We start from the raw sequence: 27,973 nt of genomic DNA, 5'->3' as shown, positions 1-27,973 counted from the left end.
CATAAGTGGAGTAACTTCCCTCCACCACACCTTCCATCATGATGTTCTACCTCACCTTGGGCCCAAAGCAATGGACTTGATCCACCCTGGACTGAATCTGTGAAACCATGAGCCAAAATAAACTTTTTCTCCTCTAAGTTGTCCTTGACAGATATTTTGGTCACAGGGATGCAAAGTCAAATAACGCAAACACCAATCCCTGAATTAGATGATTTATTCTTCATTCCTCTACTCTAATGTTCTAGTTCCTGGGCAAGTGGTTCTCCATCCTTGGGACCTTGGGACCGCATCTCTGGGAGAAGAGCTCTGGGTCCCATAGTCTGAAGTTCTCAACGATAGAAGAGAAGCACAGCTGCCTCTGTTATCTCCCGGCTGCTGCTGAAATGCACCTGAGTTCTATGTCCATCTGCGTCAAAAGCAGAGAAGTCTCCACACTGCTTGGGATTACTCTCTGGGAAGTATCCTCCTCCACCAATGCAGTGCTAGGAAACAAGGAGAGGAGGAGGTGGTGATGAGAGGGCTGCCAGGGAGTCCAAAGACCTCCAAATCCAGGGGAAAATGCGGTCCTCCTCAATTCTCCGTTGGCAGTGTTGATCTATTTCTCCCAAGAAAACGTCTTAATCTTTAGCCTTAGTGACACATTATCTCCTCCTGACTTTCCTTCGACTTTTCTGCACATTCCTTCTTGGATCCCCTGGATGGACTCTTCCTTCATGAAATCCTTAAGTGCTGCTCCCTCACAGGGGGACACATTTCCCTCTCCTTGATAGGTTTCTGATCCTCTTTGGCTACAGTTTTAATTGCAGGGAGCTGTCACATAGGAGATGAGCACATACCCTTAGCCTTGGGCGATGGAGGTGTGGAACTGGCTTCTGATGTGTACAAAGCAGGTGGACCTCACCTCCACTCAGCAGGGGAATGAAGCTCTGGAGATGGGTGTCCCCCAATGAGACTGAGCTCTACCCCCCTGAAACCCAATCGCTTTCCTCATTTGGTGGAAAACTTTCTCGAGTCTCCTCTTCAATAATTAGGGCTTCAGAACTGCTCCCCTCTCTCTTTTTTGTCTGCCTCTCTTGCTTCTTTTGTGGGAGTCGGGGCTAAGGAGCCATCGCTGAACCCCAAGAAAAGGCTACTTTCTGTGTCTGTGTGGTTATGTTATAGCCAGCCCAATTCACCTGGAGTGACCCTGACTGATTTAGTTGCGTGTTGCAACAACTAACAACTCACTGATGGCCCAAAGCTCTATCCCCAGTCCATTTGTTTCTTGGGCTCAAACTCTATCACTGGGACCTCTCTGAAGGCACCTCAAGCTCCCCTCAACTGAAACACAGTTAATTACATCCAGACGTCATTTAACAATGGGGACACTACCTGAGAAATGCATCTTTGGGCAATTTTGACACTGTGTGAACATGATAGTGTATTTACACAAACTAAGATGACCATGGTGTCACAGGTAATATAATCTCCTGGGACCTCTGTCATATTTGTAGTCTGTCATTGATCAAAATATTGTTATGCAGCAGCGTATGACTGTGTATCCTTCATTGACCCTAAACATGTCCATCTTCCAGACATCCTGACTTAATAAATGATATTTTTTTACCCAAATGAAAATGATGAGTTCATTCTAGATGTGTTGTCTTTCCATCATCTGTGTTCAGCTGGACATAAGTTTAAAATCTTTGGAATTCATCAGTACCTCCTGTTCCTCCTGTTGGCACTCCCCTATTTCAGGCTTGAACTATTGCGACCACCTCAGTATTGGTCTCCCGGTCCTTAATCTCATCCCACTAGAATCTGTCACCACTTTGCTACCAGCATGATTGTTACAAAAATGATCAAGTTGATCTTCCCTTAGTACTTTATTGGCTCCCGTCATCTATAGAATAAAGTTCAAAATCATTGGTGTGATGTGAGGTCCCTTCCTAATCCAGTTCCTATCACTACCCCACATACATCTCATGCACCAAAACTTCAAAACAGCTTGGTATGCCACATGTCCTCTGAAACACTGATGATTCTGAACACATTATTCATTCAACATAAATTGCTCTGATACCTCATAAATTTCTATCTATGCATCTCTCAAGACAGCACAGAAGTTACCTTTCTTGCAATCATTTCCCAGACACCCCCAACAGAGTTAGGTGTTCTTGTAGGTCCTCATTATTTATAGTTGTTGTGGGGTTTTTTTGTCTTATTTTTGGTGCTGAGGGTTGAACCTCAGAAGGTGGAAAGATCTCCCATGCTCTTGGATAGGCAGAATTAATATTGCCCAAATGGCCACACTACCAAAAGCATTATAGAGATTTAATGCAATTCCTATTGAAATCCCAATGACATTCTTCATAGAAATAGAAAAAGCAATCATGAAATTTATTTGGAAAAATAAGAGACCCTAAATAGCTAAAGCAATCCTTAGCAAGAAAAGTGAATAGACCTTAAACTATACTACAGAACTATAGTAACAAAAATGGCATGATATTGGCACAAAAATAGATTTGTAGACCAATGGTACAGAATAGAGGACACAGAGACAAACCCACATAAATACGATTTTTCTCATACTAGACAAGGGTGCCAAAAATATTCACTGGAGAAAAGATAGCCTATTGAACAAATGGCGCTGGCAAAACTGGAAATCCATATGTAGCAAAATTAAATCTCTATCTCTCAACCTGCACAAAAATCAACTCAAAGTGGATCAAAGACTTAGGCACTAGCATGGAGACCCTGTGCCTACTAGAAGAAAAAAATAAGCCCCAATCTTCACCACGTCAGCCTAGGATCTGACTTCCTTAACAAGTCTCCTAGAGTGCAAGAAATAAAATTAATAATCAATAAATGGGATGGATTCAAATTTAAAAGTTTCTTCTTAGCAAAGGAAATAATTTATAAGTTGAGGAGAGAGTGTACATATTGGGAGAAAATCTTTACCACATGCAACTCCAATAAAGCATTAATTTCTAGGATATATAAAGAGCTCAAAAATCTTAACACCAAAAATACAAATAACCCAATCAATAAATGGGCTAAGGAACTGAACAGACACTTCACAGAAGAGATACAATTGATCAATAAATATATGAAAAACTGTTCAACATCTCTAGCAATTAGAGAAATACAAATCAAAGTACTCTAAGATTTCATCTCACTCCTTTCAGAATGGCAATCATCAAGAATATTGGCAACAATAAATATTGATGAGGATGCAGTGAAAAGGTGCACTCATACATTGCTGTTAGGACTGCAAATTGGTGTAACCACTCTGTATGAATTAAGAAGGAAATCAGTATGAAGATTCCTCATAAAACTGGCAACAGAACCACCATTTGACCCAGCTATCTTACTCCTTGGTTTATACCCAAAGGACTTAAAATCAGTATATTATAGTGACACAGCCACATCAATGTTTGTAGCAGCTCAATTCACAATAGCTAGACTACGGAACCAACCTAGGTGTCCCTCAATAGATGAATGGATAAAGAAAATGTGGTGTATAGATTCAATGGAATATAACTCAGCTTTAAAGAAGAGTAAAATTATGAGATTTGGCAGTAATTGGTTGAAGTTGGAGAATATCATGCTAAGCTAAACAAGCCAATCCCACAAAACCAAAGGCCAAATGTTTTCTCTAATATGTGGATGCTATTTCACAATAAGGCAGGGGCACTAACATTTCCTTAGATTAGGCAGAGGGAAGTGATGGGAGGGGAGGGAGGGGATGTGCAGATAGGAAAGATAGTAGAATGAAACAGACATTATTACTGTATGTATATATGTGACTACATGAGAAATTATATCCCTTCTATGTGTGATATATCAAAGTGCATAAATGCATTCTACTGTCATGTAAAACTAATTAAAAACAAATAATTTTTAATCAATAATTATGAAAATTATTACTAATTTCCATATATCAATTATATTTACTTCCTAAGAATGTGAATCTTTAAAATGCAAGATTTAAGAGAACATTTATTCAAAACCAGAGTTCTCCAAATTAAAGTTGTATGATAATTCAAAATATAAAAATACCAAATTAAAAATTCATTTATATAGTTCAGGGTTCTCTGACTGGACCTATTACTAATAACATATATTTTAAAACTTGTATGTTACTCTCTACACTGGAAAGTAAACTTGGTTGTATATTCAAAGGACAATTGAGAGATACTGACTTGTTTAGAGGGTAAGATATAAAGATATTTTAAGACCTTCTCTCAAGAAAGGATTGAAGTTCTCTTAATTTGTCCATTTTGCATTCTAGATGTAACATTAAAATGGATCAACTAGCCTACATACTATAAAATTACAAATGATCAGGGAAAGTGCTTCATTTTCATTTGTTATTAGGTCTAATCTCAATTACTCTCATGAAACAAGGCCTTAAGAAATCACCTATTAAGGGAAAGAAATTAAGGAGACCCCCCTCCCCAACTTAATACAGATAAGAACTAATTCAGGGAGATTTTCAGAAGATCCAAATACATATATTGTAATATTTTACAACTTATGCCAGATGTTTGACCTCACCTGGAAAGACATTATGCTATTACTTAACCAAACTTTAGCCTCCAATGAGGAGGCCACCCTAAAAGTAGTTTGGGGGAGACCTACATCTTGCCCATGCCCCAACAGCACAAAGTCTCAACTTGAAAGTCTTTCGTGGGTTGTTCCTGAATATAATCCTTACTGTAACTCCAGGTAACAGAATGTTTTATCTCAAAGGCTCAGCATACAGCAATGGTGCATTTGAAACCTCAACCCTTGCTATTGGTCCTAAACAGCACAGGATGCCTGTGCCTGGACAGGAGGTCCTGGAGCCCTGGTGCCTGAGACTCAGCAAGGAGGAAGGGAAGTCACAGTCATATATATATATATATACACATGCTCACATAAAGATGAGTACTCTAGATGTTAATATTACAATTTTTCCAGTATTAATGTTATATTTGCAATAGCCTTATGACCTCAATACAAGGAAATATTTCTTTAAGAAAGCAGAAGTTGAGTGCGCACGGTGGCACATACATATAATTCTAGTGACTAAGGAGGTTGCAACATGAGGATGGCAGGTTCAAGGCCAGCCTCAGCAACTTAGCAAGACCATGTCTCAAAATGAAAAGGGGATGTAGCTCACTGATAGAGCACCCCTGGATACACTCTCCTGTGTAAAATAAAAAGAAAATGAAAGAAAGAAAGAATGAAAGGAAGAAAGAAAGAAAGAAAGAAAGAAAGAAAGAAAGAAAGAAAGAAAGAAAGAAAGAAAGAAAGAAAGAAAGAAAAGAAGAAAGCAAGCCAAAGCATACTAACTATAAACTAAAAATATTGATAAAATGGACCCCATTCAAATTCTGCTTATATGGCACCATTAAAAGAGTAACCAATATGTGGAAACTAAAGAGAAAAAGGGGAAAGTGTGGCATCTCATGAAAACAGAAGGGAGACCAGTAGAAAAGAGGAAGGACCAGGCAAAGAGGAGAAGAGAAAAAGACTAAGTGAAAAGTGGTCAAATTATGTCTTGTGCGTATAGGAATATGTAGCACCAAGGCCAACTGGTAGGTATAAATACACCAAGAAAAATGAAAAAAGAGAGTAAAGAAACCAAATGGAAAAGAGAGCAATTTAGATACACATGGCACATCCCACACAGGCCAGCATGCCCCCTGCCGCCCCACGCCTGTGTGCAGGCTGCTGTCTCCCAGAAACTCACGTGCTCCGTGTTGCAGCCAGTGACTCTCATCCCAGCACAGAGAGCATTGGCTGCTTTTTCATTATTAAACACCCTGAACTGGACAAATCCTGCAACAAATTCTCCTGAAAAAGAAAATGCAAACAAGAGCCAAGTATTAAAAAGAGTGACTAGAGCAGGACACAGCGGCGCACACCTGCAATCCCAGCAGCTCAGGAAGTTGAGGCAGGAGGATCCCAAGTTCAACACCAGCACACCAGTGTAGTGAGACCATCAGTAACTTAGTGAGATCTTATCTCAAAATTAAAAATTAAAAAAAGACTGGACCTGTAGTGCAGTGACAAAGTACTCCTGGGATCGATTCCCAGTATTAAATAATAATAATAACAACAACAACGAGAAGCATTTTCTTTTTTAACCAGATGAAGATGCCCTAAGCCAAAAGTTTAGGCTACAGCCAAACATCAAAGTCCCACACCCTTTTGGCCAGTGGTGGATGCATCCCAGCCCTGACCTTGACCTGGGGGAACCTCTGTCATCTGGGGTAAGAGGCTGGAACTCACAGAAGACTTGTTTTCCTAAAGATTGTGGAGAAATTAGACAGTACAGAAAGCTCACCAGGCCCACCAGGGTGGTGCAGCCTGTAATGCCAGTGACTCAGGAGGCTGAGGCCCGAGGATCATCAATTCTAAGCCAGCCTCAGCAACTTAGTGAGACCCTGTCTCAAAAAAATAAATAAATAAAATTATCTGGGGAGGTAGCTCAGTGGTAGAATACCCTTGGGCTCAATCCCCAATACCACTAAATAAAAAGAAAATAGAAAGAAAGATCGCTATGTAAAGTTGAGCAGGTTAAGCAATTGTCAGATGCAGCCACCTGTTGCTGTTGACACCCATCTCAGTCAGTGACCATGGGCTTGTTTTCCCAGCATCACCTGCCTTCCCACTGTCATTAAAGTCTAAGCAAACAGTAGGGTGCAGCAATCAGTGTGGCCAAACTAGAAGGTTCCAGCGAGGGGTGAAGGGAGATAAGAAAAATAAAGACTCACACACACACATATGATTTTGAAGATAAAGCTGGGGTCGGGTGGAGTGCTGCTCTCTGATGGAGAAGCAGATCTGAAGCGTTACTCCAGCAATCTCCATTTATATATGTCTCATTATCAGGTTAAAGACTCTGCATGAATTATTCTTTGTATTCAGGAAAATTACAGGACTGGAAACACTTATGCAGCTTTTCCACAGTTGCAATGTGCAATGTTAGGAGCTTTGTGGAGTGCTCAAGAAACTCCATTTTTAAAGGTACTATTAGAGGACAGGCTCAGGAGTCACAGAGCTGGTGAAAACATTGTGGTTGTCAGCAAGAGAGTTCCTCTACTCCCAGAAGCTGTGTGCCTGAGATCATGGTGGAAGCTGATAAGACTCATACACAGAGCCTCCTCATGCAGGGCATTCCCACAGCAGCTAAGCATCCTGTGCCCTGGTGCAGAAACATTCCAAGGCACCAGGCATGCCCCAGTCATGAGGTCATCAGAGACCTCCAGTCTTAGTCACTTCTCTCCACAGTAGGAGAGTGGTAGCTCAGTGGTAGAGCTCTTGCGTAGCATGTGTGAAGCGCTGGGCTCAAATCTCAGCACCACATATATAAATAAATAACATGAAGGCCCATTAACAAACATATAAAAATTTTTTAAAAGGCAATGGCTTTTGATTTTCTGATCCAAGACTTAATTTCTATGGTTTTATGATACTGAAAAAAATGTCTTTTTTTTTTTTTTTTTGGAGTAGGGGATATCAGGGATTGAACTCAGGAGCATTTGAACTCTGAACCACATCCGCAGCCCAATTATGTATTTTATTTAGGGACAGGGTCTCGGTGTGAGTTGCTTAGTGCCTCACTTTTAAGAAAATTAATAGCTATTCTTCAAAATAAAAATAAATCTTCACTGGATTCAGTGTTGCATATCTGTAATCCCAGTGGTTCTAAAAGCTGAGAAAGGAGGATCATGAGTTCAAAGTCAGCCTCAGAAAGTTGGCAAGGCCCTAACTCAGTGAGACCCTGTCTCTAAATAAGATATTTAAAGGGGCTGGGGGGTTGCTCAGTGGTTTAAGTGCTCCTGTGTTCAATCCCCAGGGCCAAAATAATAAATACATAAATAAAAAAAAATCTTCCTCACCACTTTGCTAGTTCTTTCCTGTAAACATTAGCCTTTGCATTTTCTTAACTATTATAAGAGGCTGCACAGGGAAGTGGTTAGGAAGGCTGGGTTTATGCCCTGTGAAATGGCGAAAATTATAATCCTAACTGCGTAATTTTCTCATGATGTAATGACAAAATCATGTTAAATTCCTAGAAATTACTCTGACATATTTTAACAGCTCAATCAGTCTATACTAGCTCTTGCTTTTTTTGGATGGTGGTACTGGGGATCAAATGCAGGGCTGCTCTGGCACTGAGCCACATCCCCAACCCATTTTATTATTTATGTTGAGACAGGGTCTCATTAGGTTACTGAGGCTGGCCTCAAACTTGCAATCCTCCTGCCTCAAGCCTCCAGAGTAGCTGGGATGACAAGTATGCACCTCTGACCCTGTCTAGCAGTCCTTTATTATTGTTATTCACCCTCTTTCCCTCTTTTACCAGGAGTTCAAGAAAGGACTTCTGATTGGACTTTGGGAGCAAACACTCACTTTGACCAATAGGTGAGTAGTAAGATGCGGTCTTCTGAGCATCACCAAAGTCGTAGACCACAGGTATTGCTGGGCCATTGTCATTCCAACATTTCCCTAATCCATACTTCACTGGGTATTTCTGCAGGAACCAAAAAGAAAAGTTTTGTAAGGACAGTAGATATGCCGCCATTTTGGACAGGAAAGGGATCCCTTCAAGTCAACTGTCATTACTCAGAAACCAGTCTTAATAATGACGACTCCTTCTCCCCATAGCAGGATCTCTCCAAGAGTCCCAAGTCCTCTGTGTCTCTTCCTCTTTCTTCCCTCTCTTCTCTCCCTTAGGGCTCTTCCCTTGCCTGGCTCAGAGTCTCTGGGATATGCATGATATTGCACTGAACTCATTAAAATACCACTCAAATAGAAGTGGCTTTGATTTTCCCAGCCACTCACTCAGGACATGGCTCCAGAGAGCTGATTTGTCCCCCAACCCCAAACACTTAAGTGCTCCCCAGCCAGCAACCCTGTGTAACTGGTAGAGGCCAAACAGATTGTGTCCCAAATGCTTGAAGAAGCCAGATGTGGTGCGGTACCTCAGCAGAGAGCTGTTCCGCCAGTTCTTCATGGGGCTATTGTTGGGCACATGCCAGATGCTCAAGTCCGCAGCCTGGATGTCGTAGTAGCCAGGGTTCTGGAAAGCAACCAACACTGAGACTGACCAGCCCAGAATGCCCCACAGGATCAAAAGACACACATGAATCCCCTCAGCTGAGCTGACAGCCCTAGGCTCCAGGTGGACAGATGGCCAGCTGTGCTCACACACACACACCTCCAGCAGATCATGACCCCCACCACCACCCCGCTGCCTAATGGCCTTGTGGGAGGAAGCTGGATATCGCCATCTATCTGAGCTGGTGACCCATGCTGGGTTCACAGAATCTGACTATTCCAATAACTTAAGAAAATGACAAAGAAAGCACACAAACACACAGATGTACTTTTTCAAAATCAGGGGGTGGCTCTGTGACCTTAGGGGTCTGTGGAAAGAGAGAGAGCCACTGGAATTCTTTATTCTTATATAGGGGACACACAAGGGGAGATTCCATGGAACATTCTATCCCAAAAAGGGCAAAGGGGTAGGATTAGAAAGGAAGAGGAGAGTGTAACTCAACCTCATGGGGTGACACCAACTCCTGAAGCCACACCTTCCTTATCCCAATGGAGGTAAAGCCCAATGTATTGCGGGTTGCAATAACTGTTCAGTATCCCTTTACTCAGGACTTAAGGGTGTGCACACAGCTTCTGTTCAGAGAGGCTCCCGACACTGGGATGCAAGACATTAGTTATTTCTCTTCTGCTCCAGCCCCATGTCCACAGCCCCCCTCCCAACCTCCCTCCTGCATGCTGTGGCCAGCCACACTCAGGTCCTCACCCTTTCCCAGTGGCACCCACCTTGTAGTCGTCACTGGTGGCCGCCTCTGCAGACCCGAAGGTGTTGTAATTGGCCCAGTTGCCGTCCCCCTCTGGGTAGTCTGCTCTGTTGCCCTGCTGGCTGGACCACCGATCGCCCACCGTGCACTTCCCAGCCATGTTGTTCTCGTGCACACTGGCCACCAGGGTCCAGCCACCACCCGCAGAGGTCATGTCACAGAAGGTCTGGTAGATGGCACCATCCTTGGCCCGGAGGAGATACAGGCCATCTGTGGAGAGAACCAGCCCCCGAGCCTCGCTGTCTGCAAGCTCCTGGTCCATCTGAGCCCTAAGACCAGAATTCCCTGGGAGCTAAAATTGTATTCTGAAGGTTCTCACACTGTTCTCTTATCTCCAAGGGGAGAATAAGAATCCTCCATGGGTATCTCGTGTTTCTTCCCTTCTAAAGCAGAGGTGTTGACCACCATTGTTCTGTATTATCTTCTCAAAGAATTTATAAAGCACATAGAGAAAGATGGTTCCTTCGTTTAGAGACAGCCTCCCTCTGGACAGGAGAGGCCAGAAATCCTCATGGAGCCTCATCTCAGCAGAGATCAGAATGAGGCCCTGCACTTCTCAGAGCACATGCCTCCTGCGCTTTAATGTGGGACTCAGATTCCCCAAGTTCAGAGTGGGCCTCTTCTCCACAACCTGCAGGGGGCTGGTCCCTGTGAGCACCTGGCACATTTCTCCCTTGGCCCCACAGGCAGCTCACCTAGATCTTACCAGAGAGCCCGTGATTCCCCCCAAACCACGGCAACTTGGGAAGCTTGTGAGGGGCTCCTCCGTGGTCACCCCTCCCCGCCCCCCTGACTTCCATGGAAGCTGTCGCTGCTCAGCCGTCAGGACAGTTCTCATTGCCTCCCAGATTCTGAGGAGCTCTGAGGCTTTCTGCTTCATCTTACCTGTGCCCCTTAGGGTTCCGTTGCAGCCTATGAGACTGCTGACTGCAACACAGACTGGCTCCTCAGCATCAGAGCACCCTGCGACCCACGTCACATCGTCAACCGGCCCTTTCTCCTGGGCCCACAGGACAAGGAATCAGAAAAGCTGACACCTTTGCTAATCTTGATCTTGCCGTTTCTGTAAGAAACTACCTGACTCTACAAAGAGCTCATTTGTTTGCTTTTTCTTTCTTTTTTTGGCCTTGAACTTGTGATTCTCCCTCCTCAGCCTCCCATGTCACTGGGGTTATAGGCATGTGCCACTGCCACCAGCTTGTTTCTTTACTGGCCACATTTGTCAGCCTGCTTGACAAACTAACTACATGTAGAGATATCACCTGGCCAGGCACAAGAAGATATTGATACTCTGGCTTCTGCTTTGATGGACTAAGGAAGTTCTATGTCTCTGCCTCAGGAATCTCACGCTTTGTGCCATCATCCCTGAACCTGCAGCAGACTAACTCGATGGTTCACAAGTAGAGGAGGATCTTAGGTCCTCACAGTTCTTGCCACCACCCAAGATCACTGGCAAACTGCATGTTCCCTGTGTTCAGAAGATCATGTGCTGCATGGAACACAAACACCTCAAATTCCCACCAGAGTCTGGTCACAGTGGTGCACACCTATAATCTCAGCTATTCTGGAAGCTGAGGTAGGAGGATCACAAGTTCAAGGCTAGCTTGGGCAACTTAGTGAGACCCTGTCTCAAAATAGAAGAAACTTAAAAAGCTGGATTTTTAGCTCAGTAGTAAGAGTGCCTCTGGGCTCAATCCCCAGTGCAGAAACGAAGAAAGACCCACTGGAAACCTCTTTGGGGTGAAAATTGGAGCTAGAACAGATTCTGTTCCTCTTGATCTCCATGACTAGGCTGTGTTGCACTAAAAAAGGTTCTTCAAAGAGAGAATGCTGGGTTGGTTCACTACTTACCTCTTGCTTTCTGGCAAGTATTTTTGATTTCCTTGCAGCTTCTAGGCAGGGAAGAAAAGGAAGAGGCACATTCTTCGTCCTCCCAGAACATCTCAGGAGAACGGGCCACTGCTAGAGAATGTGAGAACAGTTCTCATTAACAGGTCTGGTACCACTGAGACCGTCCTTACCGGACATTAGTTTCCACCCAGCCCACTGTCTCAGCTCGTCGCTGTTCTGAAATTCCAAGAAGTCAGGGACTCCCTCTGCTAAGACTGTGTGATCCAGAAGTTAGCACAGGCTGAAGAGTCGGAGTCTTCTACTCCACCAACTTTACTTAAATCCCTAATGTGTGCACCCCCCAGACACTGGGCACTCAAAGACAATTTGGCACACTTCTTCAAGAGATTGCATCCTAGAGGGAGGAAGGACCCCCAGAGGGACCCAACTGAAACTGGGTAAGGAGAGGCCCACCTGTGGGGACAGGAAAAGACAACTTGCTGAGAAGGGACCAGAAGTCCCTCAGAGCAGGTTGATTCTTACAGAATGAATAGGAACTGGCTATGAGACAGGAGGGAAAGGGGAGAGAACACTCCAGAAGGCATGCAAAACAGCATGAGGGGATGACCAAGCAGAGACCCATCTGCTGAAACCACAGGTCAGTGGCCTCCTTGGCTGGACCATAGGATGTGATGGGGTTGAAAACTAAAGCTGAGGAATTAGCAGAGACCAGTGGGGAAAGAGCCTTGTCTATTGCTCTAAAAGCACATGAAAGAAGTCAAGCATGGTGGCTCCCACCCATAATCCTAGCCACTCAGGAGGCTGAGGCAGGAAAATCGTAAGTTTGAGGCCAGCCTCAGAAACTTAATGAGACCCTGCCTCAAGATGAAAAATTACAAGAATGGCTTGAGATGTGCTCAGTGGCAAAGCAACCCTGAGTTCCATTCCCAGTTCCACCAAAGGAAAAAAAAATGCCATCAATAAACTCTTCTTACTCGTGGACGGCAAATGAAATAGTGTATGAAAATGTGCCTTTTCACTTGATGATGGAATGAACTGAAATAAACAATAGACCAGGTAACACTGGAACACATCACCATCATGTCTGTCATGAGAAATGGAACGGGAAGGATGGAAGTTAGAGGAAGATTCCTGACACCTGGGGCTACCAGCTCCCTCTACAGATCCAAGGCCAAGGCCACAGGAGCCAGAGCAGCTGGGAGAGGACAGTCTCTGTCTCTGCCCTGACCTCCTTGCAGCCAGACCCAGGAGAAGCCAGAAACCTGCCCAAGTCCACATCTCAAGCTGGCAGCCATGGGTGTGCTCCGTGCGCCTCCACGACTCCTCTTCTGGCCCAGGGCTTTAAAACCCAGCCCAGCTCTACTCCCTGTGTTGCGAGGCGCCCCAGAGGGGAGCAGAGGGAACTGATGCTCCTTGGAGTGATTTACCTGCGCTGCACCATTCGGTGGCCACAGAGAGAAACAAAAGGAAGCAGAGTCTGGTCATTGTCCTGTAAGGAGAAACAAGACGCCAGGATCACTGACTGGGCCACCTTGGTCTTCCTCCCATTCTTCCTCCCTGACTTTGCTGAGTCCAAAAATCTCCAGAGGAAAGTGATCAACCATCTGGAACTCCTGAAATAGCCTCCACCCTGTTGACCCCTATAAACACCCAAGGGGCCATGGCTCCTCCGTCCCTGAGACTGACACCAGACCTGAGCTGGTGTCCTCACCCTCCCCCACCACCATCCATGGATCTTGTCTCACACCCAGAAACATCTTCCTAGCCAGGCTCTGCAGTGTGCATCTGTAATGCCAGTGACCTCGGAGGCTGAGGCAGGAGGATCCCAAGTTTGAGGTCAGCCACAGCAACTTACCAAGAGCTTGTCTCAAAATCAAAAATAAAACAGACTGCAGATGTAGCTGTGTGGTAAAGCACCCCTGGATTCAACACCCAGAAAGAACCCAAGAAAGAAAAGGACCCTTTCCCATCCACCCAAGTAGCTCCCACCTTCCTGCCTCACAGACCACAGAAGCTGAAAGTCCTTCCAGGTGGAGACTCCCAGCTCCCTTTGCAGAGGGTCCTGATGTGGGTGAGGTGCTGAGCCCTTTATGGGAAGAACCAAACCACACAAGCCCCGCCCAGCCCAGCTGCTTGCCCCTCCCCCTGACACTCTTCCCTTTGAAGGTACCAAAGCTTTATTCTCTGGAAATGAGATGGGATGGGTGACGGCCGGAGGAGCAGGGAGCTGTGCTCTTAGTCACCCAGGTGACACTTACCATCTGGCAGGGGAGTCCTGCTTTGTCAGGCACACCAGAGGGTGTGTCACCAGACTCTTGGGGTACATCAGACCTCACAGTCCTTCCCTGTCACATGCCCTCCCACCTCAATCTGATGCCGCAGCTCCCCACACACATATTATCCTTCAAGGCTCTCCTTGAGCTTCTCTGAGACCTCTCCCCTAAGACTCCCACCAGACAAAGCTGATGGCTTCCTCCTTGTCCTCCCACTCTGCATTGTCCAAACACTAATTTATCACACAGATCTCACAACAATTCCATTGTTTAACTAATTTTTTTTATTTAGAAATTATTTAAAAATTAAAAATGTTGCAAAAATTAAAATAATACAAAACACATATATATCCTTTACCTACATTCACCTATTCTGAATATTTTACCCATTTGCTTATCATTTATTTATTCTCTCTTTCCATACACATACACATGCATGCACACACACACTCACTTTTTTTTTTGTCTGAACCATCTCACAGTAAATTACGTACAACATGGACCTATAGCTCTAAATAAATGTCTTTTAACATGAACATTTAGCCCTAAATAAATGTCTTCTAACAATACAATAATTCTCACATACAACCACAATACAACTAACACTTTCATAGTATTGTTTTTTTGTTGTTTTTTCTTTGTTTGTTTGTTTTGTTTTGTTTTGTTTTGTACCAAGGATTGATCCCAGGGGTGCTTAACCACTGAACCACATCCCCTGTCCCCTTTCATTTTTTATTTTGACACAGGGTCTTGGTAAGTTGCTGATGCTGGTCTTGAACTTGCAATCCTCCTGAGTTGCTAGGATGACAGATGTGCACCACCACGCCCCGTGTATCATTAATTCTTCAGCATAACTGATATTTCTCTGGGGTACAACAGCCCAGAGGTTATGTGGGCTTTGTAATGGCACTGAAAGTTCTCCGGCTTTCATCCCCTCCCATTCTAAGGAGACTCCTGGTCCTCTTTGAAACCCATAATTCCCAGGGGATGTGGGCTAACAAACAAGAAATCTCCGTTCTACACAAACCCCAGCCCCTAAGTCCTCCCAGTGCTGCTCAGTCTGAGGCCCCAGCTGACCACTGACGGTGTGACATGGTGTCCTGCTGCCTCTGATGCTGAGCCTGTAGTGGGGAACGTTGCTGCTCTTCAGACACTGCTTCCTCTTCAGCACCAGCACATCTCATTGTCGTCCCAGGCACAGGAGCCACCCACCTTGGTCAGTGTTGGGGGAGCAAACCGGCCGCTCTGTCCATGGCACCAAAGCAGGACTTGCTGTGCATCTGGGTGACCTCAGGGAAACTGTGTTTTTCAGTGTTTCTTGCTATTGCTCTCTCTTGGACCCAGATGGGAGTCAAAGGAGGTGAGGATATGTGGGGACAAGTGCATGGAGTACTGCATATGTAGCACATGTTAGGGGCGCCTGAGTGGCAGGCCACTCCCCTTGTGCTAGGCACATAAGCGCAGGCCGCTTACCCCGTAGGCACAGAGCCCTAAGCATGAGGCCACATGTTGCAATCTCTGCACTTGCTTTATGGTGGGCTCCTCCATTGCTTGCCCCAAGGACAATTGGCCAGAAATTCTATTGGTGGCTGCCTGTAACCTGCTTAGCTACTGCCCCAGTGTATACACATGGTAACTGCAAAATAAAATCAGACCTGCTTCCTGCTTGGTCTCTGGAGGTCTTGATTCATGACTCCGCAGCTGCACTCTGCACTACCCTGGTCCGTGGACCTCCTCGATGGATGAAAAGAGCCCACGCAAGGATAGAGGACATGGCTCTGGTTTGATCCCCAGCATTAAAAAAAAAAAATCATTAGTTTAATGAAAGAAACTGACTGCAACTGGTACTAAAATACACAAATGTTACATATGGTTCATCCAAAAACTTTCTTTTCTGGTGTGTGTGTGTGTGTGTGTGTGTGTGTGTGTGTGTGTCTTTTCAGTATTGACCCCAGGTGTGCTCTATCTCTGAACTTACAACCCTAACCTTTATTTATTTATTTATTTATTCATTTATTTATTTTGAGGCAGGGTCTCACTAAGTGGTCCAGACTGGCCTCAAACTTGCAATCTTCCTGCCTTGGCCTCTCGAGTCACTGGGATTACAAGTATGCATCACCACACCAGCTCAATAAATTTCTCAAAAGAATAATGTACAAGGAAAAATGTAAAACTCATGCTAGGGGTGTGTCTCGGAGGCAGAGCATGTGATTAGCACATGTGAGGCTGTGGGTTTAATCCCCAGTAACAAAAAAAATTAAAACAAAAATTTAAGCCAGGATTAATGGTGCCCTTCCTATAATCCCAGTGATTTAGGAGGTTGAGACAGGAGAATTACAACTTCGAGGCCAGCAATTTAGAGAGAACTTATCTCAAATTTTTTTAAAAATCTGAGTGAGGGGATGGCTGGGGATGTGACTAAGTGGTAAGCCACTTGCCTAGCGTGCATAAAACCCTGGTTTCAATCATTTGTACTGCAAAAAAAAAAAAAAAAAAAAAAGAAGAAGAAGAAATTAAAAGTTCTCCGCTTTGCTCCATTACCCCAGGCCATGCTTCCACCATCAGAAACTCAGGTAATGTTCTAATACTCACAACCACCAGGTGTTTCCCACTGCTTTCAAGAGACAACAGAAGGGGCAAAACAACCCAGAGAAAAACTCCAGTTGCCACAGTCAGATGGTAAGGAGCAGAGGAGGCCAGGCCGGTGGCACACACTGTGATCCCATCGCCTGGGGAGCTGAGGAAGGAGGATGGCAAGTTCATGGCCAGCCCTGGCAACTCAGCAAGGTCCCACCCTCAAGACAAAAAATAGAGGGGGCCTGGAATGTAGCTCGGGGGAACACCCTGGGTTCCATCCCCAGGACCCACCCCCAAAATGAAGTAGGTGAGAACCAAGGTCCTGACTGAAAGGCAGATTCCCAGGAGAGACCCAGGCCTCCTCGGGACTCCTCGGTCACCCTGGGGACGGTGCTGGTGCATGTCCACACCAGAACCAGCCATGCCCAGGAAAGGTGAGTCCAGGAGCCTGGGGGAGAGAAGAGCTCACCCTAGACCATGGGCTTCAGATGTTCCTTATCCACGTACTGCATTTCTTTGTAAAACCTGGAATTTTTCAATTTCGTTTTTAAATTCTCTGCAGTTAATTTTCTTGTGTGATGTGAGGTGAAGATCTAAACTGATGATTTTCTACTTTCAAATTTCTTTTCCCAGTGTTATTTGTGTATTTTTTTTTCTATCATAGTTAATGCTTTCATAGTCATTAAATACATCCCTAGGGTCATTTTAATTGTTTTTACCCTGGTACTATACTGTTTAAATTATTATACCTTAATAATATATTTTGATACTAAGAAAGACTAATATCCACATTCACATGTATATAGTATTTATTATGTAAAATTTTGTTTAACGTTTACTTGCTATTCTTCTCTGTATATTTATTTCTAAATAACTTTAGAGATCAATCAAAAATTCCACTTTACCATATTATTCAAAGACAGCTCCCATTGACTCCTGATCACATATGTATAAAGAGGGCTCTGGGTATAGCTCAGGGGCAGAAAACTTGCCTAACTTGCACAAGGTCCTAGGTTCAATTCCCAGCTCCACAAATAAATGAACAAACAGAAAGAAGAGTACATATATCCTGAGTTGGTTATTTATTTACTTTTACAAAACTGCTAAGCATTTAATATTTATCAAATATTCTTTGAAAACAAGATTTTTGATCACCAAATATTCAGTTGCATCAACTTTTTTTAGTAACTTAATTGTCTCATTGTTGAACTGTTAAGCTATTTCCAAGTTTTTACTATAATAAACAACAGTGCACTAAACATTCTTATACATGTATCTTTATTTACACATACAATTATTTCCCAGACATAAATTTCTAGAAGTGAAATTTCTGGGCAAAATAGTATGAACACTTTTTGAAGTCATCTTTATTGTTCTGAAAACTTGTGCCAATTTTTATTCCACTAGAAATGAACAAAGGCCGCTGTTAGTGTATCAAGGATACATTTTGATGAAAAGACTAGAAAACCTTTTCATAGTAGATTAACTAGGTGAGGGGATTACTTGTCATAAAACAAAAATTCCAAGTGTAGGTCAGGCAGGTGGGAATTAACAATGTTAAAAAAGATATTTGTCTACTTTGATCTTACTGCTTCACCATCCTATGTACATGATTTTTCACTTCCTGATCACAGGATAACTATGGTCTCTCCAGGCATTATATTTGTATTCCAGGAAGACTAGGAATATTAATATTTTGCTACCAACATTAGAAGAAAGGAAGAGAAAACAGAGGTTTGAATGATGAACTGAGTTTATAGCCGGAAATTATAATTTACTGATTTTTGTTAACTTTGAATTTTTTTAAAAGCAAACTTATAATTTGCACTTCTTTATTTATTTATGAAGTTGAATATTGGTAACTATTTTTGGCCAGAGGGGGGTAATGAGGATTGAACCCAATGGTGCTTTACCACTGAGCTACATCCCCTGCCCTTTTTATTTTTTATTTTTAAGACAGGGTCTCACCAAGTGACTTGGGCCTCACTACAATGTTGAGATTGGCCTTGAGCTCACCTTCCTCTTGCCCCAACCTCCCAAGCTGCTGGGATTCCAGGCACATGCCACTGTACCCAGCTTCAAATGTTGATCCTAATATGAACCTTGTTTTTTCTATTTATTTATATCTATTTATAGATCTTTTTCTTTATATAGTTTAGACCTATTATTTTGTGTGTGTGTTTCTAATTTCCTCATTGGATAGAGCAGATATCACAATTTTTCTTTGCAAAGAATCAGACAACAAACACTACAGACTTTTTGACCACATAATTCTTTCTTGCATACTCTTTACTTTTTTGATTTGTCTATTTGCTCGCTTGCTTGCTTATTTGTAACAACCTCTGAACATGTAAAGATCATTCTTAGATCGCTGACCATACAAAACCAGGCCATGAGCCACATTTGCCAAACGCTGATCTTGAACAGATCGTGACCTTCATGTTATTCCCCTCTGTTTTTTCACCCTCTTACTTCCTCCTGAAATTTAGCATATGACCTGGCCTGCAGTGGATTCTCAGTATAATTTTTTTTAAAGAATGAATCTGATCTCTGCTTGCTAAATTAGTATTCTCCCTACTGAGGCTTAATGATTGTGTTAAAAAAAAAACCCTCCATTGATAGCTTTCCAATGTCTGCTGTGAGAAATGCAAAATTCTTGGAGACACCCACACCTTCTCAGTGGCCATTCCTACTGAGATAGATAGCTGGGGACACTGGAAGTCAAGTAAACGCTGGGTGCTGAAAATATACCCACCTTGTCTCCAGAGGAAACAGAGAGAAGTAAGGAGAACAAAAGTTCCCCTCACAGGGCTGGGGATGTAACTAGGTGGGAGAGCCCTGGCTGAGAATGCACTAGGCCCTGGTTCAATCTCCAGCACCAAAGGAAGAAAAAAGAATTCCTCTCACCTAGAATCCTCCCTACCATCCTCTTATAGTAATCACTCTCCATCTGCCCAAGAACCCTTAAGAGAAGAGTCTGTCCCTTTGAATTACCTTGGTTTTCTCACAGGTAAGTTAGAAATAAGAATTCAGGTTCACAGTTCTTTATCCAAAACTCAGCACCAGCTGAATATTAGAAAATTTGAGGATTTTCAGAAGAGTTAGGTTGAGACAAGCATGGTGGTACACACCTGTAATCTCAGTGACTCTAGAAGCTGGGGCAGGAGGATCACAAATTGGAGGCTGGCCTAGGCAACTTAGTGAGACGCTGTTCCAAAATAAAAAAATAAAAAGGGATAGGGGTGTAGCTCAATGGTAAAGTGCCCCTAAGATCAATCCTCAGTATCAAAAGCAAAACAAAAGAAAAAGGAAAAAATGAAAGAAATCGGTCAAACATACCATATATAGCCCAACATCTCTAACAGAATCTACAGTAGCCCTCATAATTGAATATGGTACTCATTTTTGGAATTATGGATAAAGAATTATAGATTTGTACTGACCTGATAAGACTGATAAAGGGTTCAAAATGAGATAAGAAATGGTCATGCCCTTTGCACAGTACAAAACACTGACAAAACATTAGATCATATCAAATTCTTAGTAAGTGTGGGCTGGCTCACCATCTGCTGCCTAATACCTGCTCCCCAGATAGTGTGGCATCAAAGGAAAGTCAAAGCAAGCCCTCCTGATATGCCTTTTGTGGCTGGTGGAGTTGAGAGGATGAGGGGCTGGGTGACAGTAAGGTCAGGGGCAACCACCACTGTCCCCAAGGTCTATTCTTCATGTCACAAATAAAAAAAACAAAAACAAAAAACACTGTTTCTGGCAGTCACTAGTTAGTTGGTCCTTTAAGTTTGTAAGATCGATGCCATCCCATGACTATAAATTACCAGGATGATGCCAGTCCAACTGTCTAGACATTTCTCTATCAATAAAACACAATTTTTAACAGGACTCAAGTTCCTTAGCTATTCTACAATATAAAGTCTTCTAGCCAGGCACAGCTGTGAACACCTGTAATCCCAGAAACTCCAGAGGCTGAGGTTGGAAGATCACAAAAATTACAAGTTCCAGGCCAGCCCCACTGACTTAGCAAGACCTTGCCTCAAAACAAAAAATGAAAAGTACTGGGGATGAAGCTCAGTGGTAGAGCACCCCTAGTTCAATCTCTTACACCACAAACATTTTTTTAATTAAATTAAAAGAGAAAATAACATCTTCAAAAACTAAAGTGATAACAACTGCATGAAAAATAAGTAAAAATATTATTAAAGCATGTAAAAAAGTTCCAAGTGTGCATATTTATTATCAAATGTTTCAATATGACTCAGTATTACTGATTGATTTATCTGTGACAAGAACTGGAAACTCATAATTCTTGTACAAATTATAAAGTGTGCCCTGAAAATTCAAGAAATAGAACCCATTCCATGCTTGTAGAACAAGACTAACCATGAAAATTACTCCATCTCTGATTTTTGTGCATTTATTTCCATTGGTTGGACTGGAAAGAGGAGCGTTGGGGGAAGTACACATACCTCTACCTAACTGGTGAACCCAGACCTGTCAGTTGACTTCTGAAGGTGTCACTATTCTCATCTGGGAAGTAGAAAGAAGGGGTTTGAGGTTTGATAGATCCAAAGTGAGATGAGGAAAATGCAAGAGGGACCTTCAAGGACACACTAGGGAGCCCCGGGGCTGGACAGCCTGTGGCCTCACTGTTAGCCCAGGAATGCTTGTTACTCTTACCCAACAAACAGCATTGTGTATTTGGGAGACACAATCTTCAATTTTTTTCCATACTAGGGATTGAATGAACCCAGGGATGCTCTACCAACAAGACACACCCCAGCCTTTTTTATTTTTTTACTTTGAACGAGGGTCTCACTGAGTTGCCAAGACTGGCCCTGAACTTGTGATCCTCCTGACTCAACCTAAAGAGTAGTTGGAATTACAGGCTTGCACCACAACTCCTAGCTACGTTTCCTATTCTTTTATTTATTTATTGCACCAGAGATTGTACCCAGGGGCACTTAACCACTAGAGCCACATCCCTAACCCTATTTACTTTTTTATTTTAAGACAGGATCTAGCTATGTTGCTTAGGCCTTCGATAGGTTGCCGAGGCTGGCTTTGAACTCCCAGTTCTCCTGCTTCAGCCTCCCGAGTTTCTTGGATCACAGGTGTGCACCCTCATGCCTGGCCACGTTTTCAATTTTTTCTCCAAGTTGGAAGAGACTTCTCTCAGCCACAGAGAACAGCAGAGTCTACGCCGCCTGGCCAAGAGGCTTGCTGCAGCATCAGAGGTGAAACAAAGAGCAGAAGCACCCATTCCTGGGCAGAAAGCAGAGGAAGACCAGATCCAAGGGGTTCCCCTGAGCATGCGCACATGCAAGGATAAAGCAAGACAGCACCCCGCATGGCAAGGAGCAGACCCTGACCATCCCCTTGGGAGAGCGCTGTGTCCTTGGTTGTAAAGTGGGGATGCTAACACCTCTCACAGGGCTATCATGAGGATCAAATGGGGTGGTTTATCTAGAACACTTCGGGAACCATAAAACACTGTACAAACACTAGACATCGTCTTTGACATTGTCTAGAACACACCATCTCTTCCCTGGAGCCTGCTCCCCAGACAATGGGTCATCAAAGGGGATCCTCGGTCAGCCCACATTTGACATGAATGAGCCTTGTTGTGTCCAGTGGCCCCCAGGGTTGGGCAGGAGGAAGAAGTGGGACTGAGAGGGCATCCTCTAGAAGCTGGCCTGAGGAGGTCCCCCAGAGGCCTAGGACATCCTTTGATGTTTAAACAGTCCCTATTTCTAGGAATCACTTACTGATCCTTGTGGCTACTAGTTAATGCTAGATCTTTACCAAGATTGGGATTGGATGCTGGGCACAGTGGTGCACTCCTGTAACCCCAGCAAGTCAAGAGGCTGTGGCAGGAGGATCACAAACTTGAGGCCAGCTTGGGCAATTTAGTGAGGCCCTGTCTCAAAATTTAAAAACTTAAAAGGGGTAGAGATTTAGCTCAGTGGTAAAGTATCCTTGATGTTAACCCCAGTACCCAAAATTAAATGAAGAAATAAATAAGATTGGGATTGGAGTAAAATATTGCTGTGTCTTCCTGGTAATGACAATTTTAAAATTGGACTTCAAAAATTATTTGCAAAAGTTCTTTGAATTTTAATTTTTTTTCTCAAAATTGAAATGCTTTTAAAACTGTAAACAAACAAACAAAAAACTTCATTTGAGCAGCTGGGCGCAGGTGTATGCCTGTAATCCCAGCAGCTCTGGAGGCCGAGGCAGGAGGATCACAAGTTCAAAGCCAGCCTCCTCAAACTTGGTGAGGCCTTCAGCAACTCAGCAAGACCCTGTCTCTAAATAAAATATATTTTTAAAAGGGATGGCAATGTGGCTCTATAATAAAGCACCCCTGGTTCAATCCCTGATGCCAAAAACTATTATAATAATAAATTTTTAAAACTTCAATTGAAGCATGAATTCAACTCTTTTTTTTAAGTTGGCTGTGACACATGGTTGACACTTTCCCCTTTTTTTGTTTTTTGTTTTTTTTTGGTTGTAGATGGACATAATACCTTTACTTATGTTTATGTGGTGCTGAGGTTTGAACCTACTGCCTCACACATGCTAGGCAAGTACTCTATCACTGAGCCACACAGCCCCAGCCCATGAATTTAACTTTGAGAAACTTATATTTATGATTCAACAACAACAATAAAAATTCAACTTGCGATCCTCCTGCCTCAGTTCAAGTTGAATTCAATTAACAAATGGGCAGGAGCCAGCGGGGAGCTCAGTGGTAAGGGCTTCCTAGCATTGTCAAGTGCAAGTGTTGGGTGGAGTGTCTGAAAGCATAGTGCTCATACTGAACTTCAAAGGATAGTCCTATGAATGGTTTGTACATGCTCAAAAAGCATGCAGGGCACATTTCAGTCTGAGACTTGCTTTCATCAGAATATAGATGACCAGCTATTGGTTCTGCTTGTGCAGATTCAACCAAGCCTAGATCCAAAATATTCCCCAAAATGTTGCGTTGGTACTGACTACGTACAGATGTTTTTTCTTTTCACTAGTCCTTAACAGGGATAACAGGGCTGGGGACATAGCTCAGTGGTAGAGCAGGTCTAGTGTGTGTGAGGCATTTGGGTTCTATCTCCAGCTCCTGCCAAAAGAACACAGTGTAACAAGTATTTACCTAGTGTTTACACTGTATCAGGGCCTGTAAGTCAGTAAATTTAAAGTATATAAGAGGGCTGAGAGGTCAAAGTTCAAAGCCAGCCTGAGCAACTTCATGAGCTACTCAACAATTTAGTAAGAACCTATCTTAAAATAAAATTTTTTTTAAAAAAAGAAAAAGGACTGAGATGTATGTAGTTTAGTGGTAAAGCACCCCTGGGTTCAATCCCCAGTACCAAAAAACCAGTATGCAGGAGGATGTGCACAGGCTATATGCATGAACTACTCCATTTTATACAAGGCACTTGAGCATCCTCAGATTTGGTCTGGGAACCAGGGAAGGGGGGCATTCTTCAAACCAAGCCCTGGAGGGTACAAGGGATGACTATATCATTCAGTGGGGACGTGCTGGAAAAGAAGACTCATAGCCCTTACCTGCCTCAAGTCATTGGAAACCACTTACATGTACCAAAGAACCTGGCCATTGTGAATAGCCTGTCTGAATTAGGTCAATTTGTTAAGTCCATTATGTACCTTTAGTAGATCATTATCTAGGAATCTGAATCACAAACCATGGTTCTCCCTCCAATGTCATTTCAGTGGGTCTCATGGTAAAGGTCACTATTAGGAAGCTGAGTCAATATTTTTATTCACTAGTCTGTCCTCAGTGCTTAACAGTGTCTGCCATTAGTAGGTGTTCAATAAAATTTGTTAAAGTAATGCTTTAATAAGTAAATGTGGAGCTGAGGATGTGGCTTATTGGTAAAATGGTTGAGTAGCATCACAAGGCCATGGGTTCCATAAGAAAGAAGGAAGGAAAGAAGGAAAGGAAGGGAGGAAGGAAGAAAGAAAGGAGAAAGTTCAAGAGCAGCCCCAACACTTCAGGGAGACCCTGTCTCAAAATTTAATAAATAACAAGTTTGGGGATTTAACTTAGTAGTAGAGTGCCCCTGGGCTCCATCCACAGTACCACAAAAAAGGGAGGGAGAGAGTATGGTTAACAGAGCCCCATTCCTCTAGAATGAGTTAGGTGCATCCTAAATACACCTCTGTCACCAGGTTTAACGAGCTCCATTTAAATAATTGTTCTGTTGGGGTTTTGCTGGCTAGACTTAATTCTGTTGAGTAGGGTCTCCTTCATCTTTGTATTTCCATCTCACAGCACAGTGTCTAGCCCAGAGCTTCTGTAATCGTGCACCATAGCACCCTGGTCTGGAATAAACAGGCTACAGGTACCCCAGGAGATGCTGACGGTCAAAAATTTTTCATAGTGATACATAACCCAAAACTGTTTTCACAACCATTTTAAATTTTTACTTCAGTTAAAATTATATTGGAGTGACTGACGATGTAGTTCAGTGGTAGAGTGCCTGCCTTAGCATACGTAAGGCCATGGGTTCAATCCCCAGCACTTAGGAGATTTATATATTTGAATGTTATTTGTATGATACCCTGTGTATAGTTTCTAAATTCAGTACTTATTATCTTGGCAGAAGACAATAAGGCAAAACACACAACACCAGAGAACATGTTTTTATGGGCTGCCCCAAGGAGCACCTCTCCAGGCAAAAATTATCTTTTTTTGACTCATGATTCAAAAGTCTGCAAGCACTAGTCTAGCAGGATTCAGAAAAAAAGTGTGAGTTACGAATCAAATTATATAAGATTGCATGAACAAACTGATGAATGAAACCAATCATCAACCTCCCTCAGACTGAATTTTCAAGCTGCAAATAGAACATTGATTATCTTTTAGGATTATATAGATTAATAGGCAATGGTATAAGTGAACTTTCAGCTATAAATTCTAATTACTGATGCTTTGGGCACGAAAAACTATCTACCTTTTCTCTAACTGATTACTCTTTCTTAACCCTCACCCATTAGCCATAGATCCTGCTCTTGACAGCAAATTATCATTCACATTTTTTCCCCTTCAAATCACTCTCCAGATTAAAAGCCTTGGGCAGCTACACTTTGCTTACTGAGCCACAGGAACTAGACTTAGAATTAAGTCATTCCGTTATCCAGTTGCTACTTCCTATGTTCCCTATGACAGATCTAAGAGAATCCCCCAAGACTCACCTGCGGTATACCAGCCAGCAGGGGTGTGTGGTCCCAGGCCAAGCGATATTAGGTAAAAGTTTACCCAGAGGATTCAATAGCAGCAGCATAAAGGGGAAAATTCAATAGGTGAGGCAGGGAGCCAGAAGTCAGAGCTGCAGAAACCCCATCAGCATCAGGTTTAGAGGCAAGGAAGGACACAGCCACGTCTTTCAGTAAGGATGGACTGACTTCATCATGTTCCTTAACAAACTTCAAAACTACATTGGCATAACACCAGCTAGTGCACAGTCAGCTGCAGGTCCAGGTGACTCTCCTAGGTAATTGTTGTCTATGGAGCAACTAGTTCTTCCACCATGAGGTCTTTGGGGTTGCAGAAAGGGAATGGCAGCACCTCGCTTGTAATTCACCAACTCAGAACATTGAACCAGGAGGACCACAAGTCCAAGGTCAGTCTGGGCAACTTAGGGATACCCTGTCTCAAAAATTTAAAAAGGGGGCTATAGGTGTAGCTCAGTGGTAAAGTGCCCTTGGGATCTAACCCCAGCGCTGAAATTAATAAACAGATAAATAATAAGAAAAAAGAGGAATGACAGATCTGAAAAATGGTGTGTGCTTTGCTTTGCTTCAGGCTAGAAATGAAATATGTCTGTTCTGTTCACAGATCATTGCTAAAACTTGTCGAATGGTCCCTTCTAATTGAAAGAGGACTGGCACATATGGAGGAATCCAAAGATACACCCACAATCTCTCCCCTCCCTTTACACACATGGAATCTTCCAATCAAGAATTGAAGTCTAGGTGGCTCTGCCTGTGAGATCCGAGCCCTGGTCCAGATTCTCATAGTCCCCCGCGGCCACAGCCTCTCAGCCATGGTCTCCGTCTGGGCAGCCCTGCTGGTCAGAGGGGGTCTGGCAGGAGCGCTTTTGGTTTGGCTGCTGCGGGGCGACACCAGGGACAAAGGGAAGGACGGGGGCAACAGAGCAGCATAAGAACGCTGATATTGCGGCTCCCGGAAGCGATCAGGGTGCTGGCAGTGGTGCATTGAGCCCCGGACCTTACAAGCAGGAGGTGGTCATCAAACCACAGCATCTTCAAGAAAGCAATGGACATTTGATTTCTGAGACCAAAGGTCTTGGTAACCTACAGGAAGCATCACAGAGACTGCAGAATCCTTCTGGAGAATACTGGGACAGTGCAAGACAGCATGCTCCTGCTAGACAGATCCCAGACACACAGTCTCTAGCTACATCTGAGATGGATAACTCCAGGGATTACTCTCAAGTTTTAAGAAATAAAAGCCTTGAATCTCACACAGGAGAATGGAGATTCCCAAAAGAACATGACACACCCGCTAAAGCAGCTACATGGTTTGCAGAGGAGTTGCCTTCTAGCAACCTGCTCATGGTCAGAGCTACAGAAGTGAGTCTTGCAGTTGGACAGCAGGACCTCACTGACCATGAGGACTGGGAAATGGTGTCTAGGCACTCATCCTGGGGAGATGTAGGTTTGGGTGGCAGTCTTGAGGCCTCAGTGGACTGTGGCAGAAGCACTCTTATGGAGGCAAGAGGTTGGGAAGTGAATGGGAAAACAAAAAAGGTCACAAGAATGGCTTCAGAGTCTCGGCCAGTTAATATCAGGTTTCAGGTGCATTACGTCACAGGCACTGATAGGCAATTCATTGCAATAACTGGAGACCATGAGAATCTTGGGAGATGGAACACTTACATCTTACTCCACTATCACCAGGATGGGTTTTGGTCTCATTCTGTTTTCCTGCCAGCAGATACAGTGGTGGAGTGGAAGTTGGTGTTGGTAGAGAATGGGGGAGTTACTCGCTGGGAAGAATGCAGCAAAAGACTCTTAGAGACTGGTCACGAGGATAAAGTGGTTCGGGGCTTGTGGGGGATTCACTGATTCTGCCTGCCAAAAAACAGGCTGTAGCAGAATGTAGAAAAGGCTGAGGCTATGGAGCACACTGAATAATTTAAAATAAAGGCAGCATGACTCCAAATTTAGCCATCAGAGCTGTTTTGAATTCAATAGTGGCTTTTGTCTGATGTCAGAAATATATATATATATATATATATATATATATATATATACTGGGGCTGGGGATGTGGCTCAAGGGGTAACATGCACGCCTGGCATGTGTGGGCGCTGGGTTCGATCCTCAGCACCACTTACAAATAAAATAAAGATGTTGTG

General features: G+C 43.4%; 1 protein-coding gene and 1 pseudogene across 3 annotated transcripts; one reads left to right on the top strand and one right to left on the bottom strand.

The window, feature by feature from the left end:
- Positions 1-329: 329 nt before the first annotated feature.
- Positions 330-13,208, bottom strand: LOC144374088 (intelectin-2-like). Of its 3 annotated transcripts, none has more exons than XM_078037039.1 (7): positions 13,136-13,208; positions 11,709-11,819; positions 9,820-10,067; positions 8,891-9,058; positions 8,389-8,509; positions 5,720-5,823; positions 330-482 (listed from the first exon to the last, which is right to left on the bottom strand). In XM_078037039.1, the coding sequence occupies exons 1-7, from the start codon at positions 13,191-13,193 to the stop codon at positions 330-332; spliced, it is 963 nt and encodes a 320-aa protein (XP_077893165.1). In that variant the 5' UTR covers positions 13,194-13,208. The 3 variants fall into 3 exon arrangements, with proteins under 3 accessions (XP_077893165.1, XP_077893166.1, XP_077893164.1); XM_078037040.1 differs by having other exon boundaries at positions 11,709-11,816; XM_078037038.1 differs by having other exon boundaries at positions 11,709-11,787; positions 13,119-13,193.
- A 13,429-nt stretch (positions 13,209-26,637) lies between these two features.
- Positions 26,638-27,757, top strand: LOC144374091 (starch-binding domain-containing protein 1 pseudogene; annotated as a pseudogene).
- Positions 27,758-27,973: the final 216 nt, after the last annotated feature.

Source organism: Ictidomys tridecemlineatus, unplaced genomic scaffold (assembly GCF_052094955.1).
Source record: "Ictidomys tridecemlineatus isolate mIctTri1 unplaced genomic scaffold, mIctTri1.hap1 Scaffold_576, whole genome shotgun sequence".
Taxonomy (NCBI): Eukaryota; Metazoa; Chordata; class Mammalia; order Rodentia; family Sciuridae; genus Ictidomys; species Ictidomys tridecemlineatus.
The sequence above is the reverse complement of the archived record's forward strand: the minus strand, read 5'-3'. Positions and strand labels throughout refer to the sequence as shown.

Excerpts from the sequence above, each read along its gene's own strand:
- LOC144374088 (XM_078037039.1), bottom strand. The coding sequence starts at position 13,193 with ATGACCAGACTCTGCTTCCTTTTGTTTCTCTCTGTGGCCACCGAATGG. Across the intron at positions 10,068-11,708 it reads TACTTGCCAGAAAGCAAGAG|ATGGCCTGTATCTCCTCCGG; the intron begins GTAAGTAGTGAA and ends TTCTCTCCACAG. Across the intron at positions 5,824-8,388 it reads CTACTCACCTATTGGTCAAA|GAGAATTTGTTGCAGGATTT; the intron begins GTGAGTGTTTGC and ends TTTCTTTTTCAG.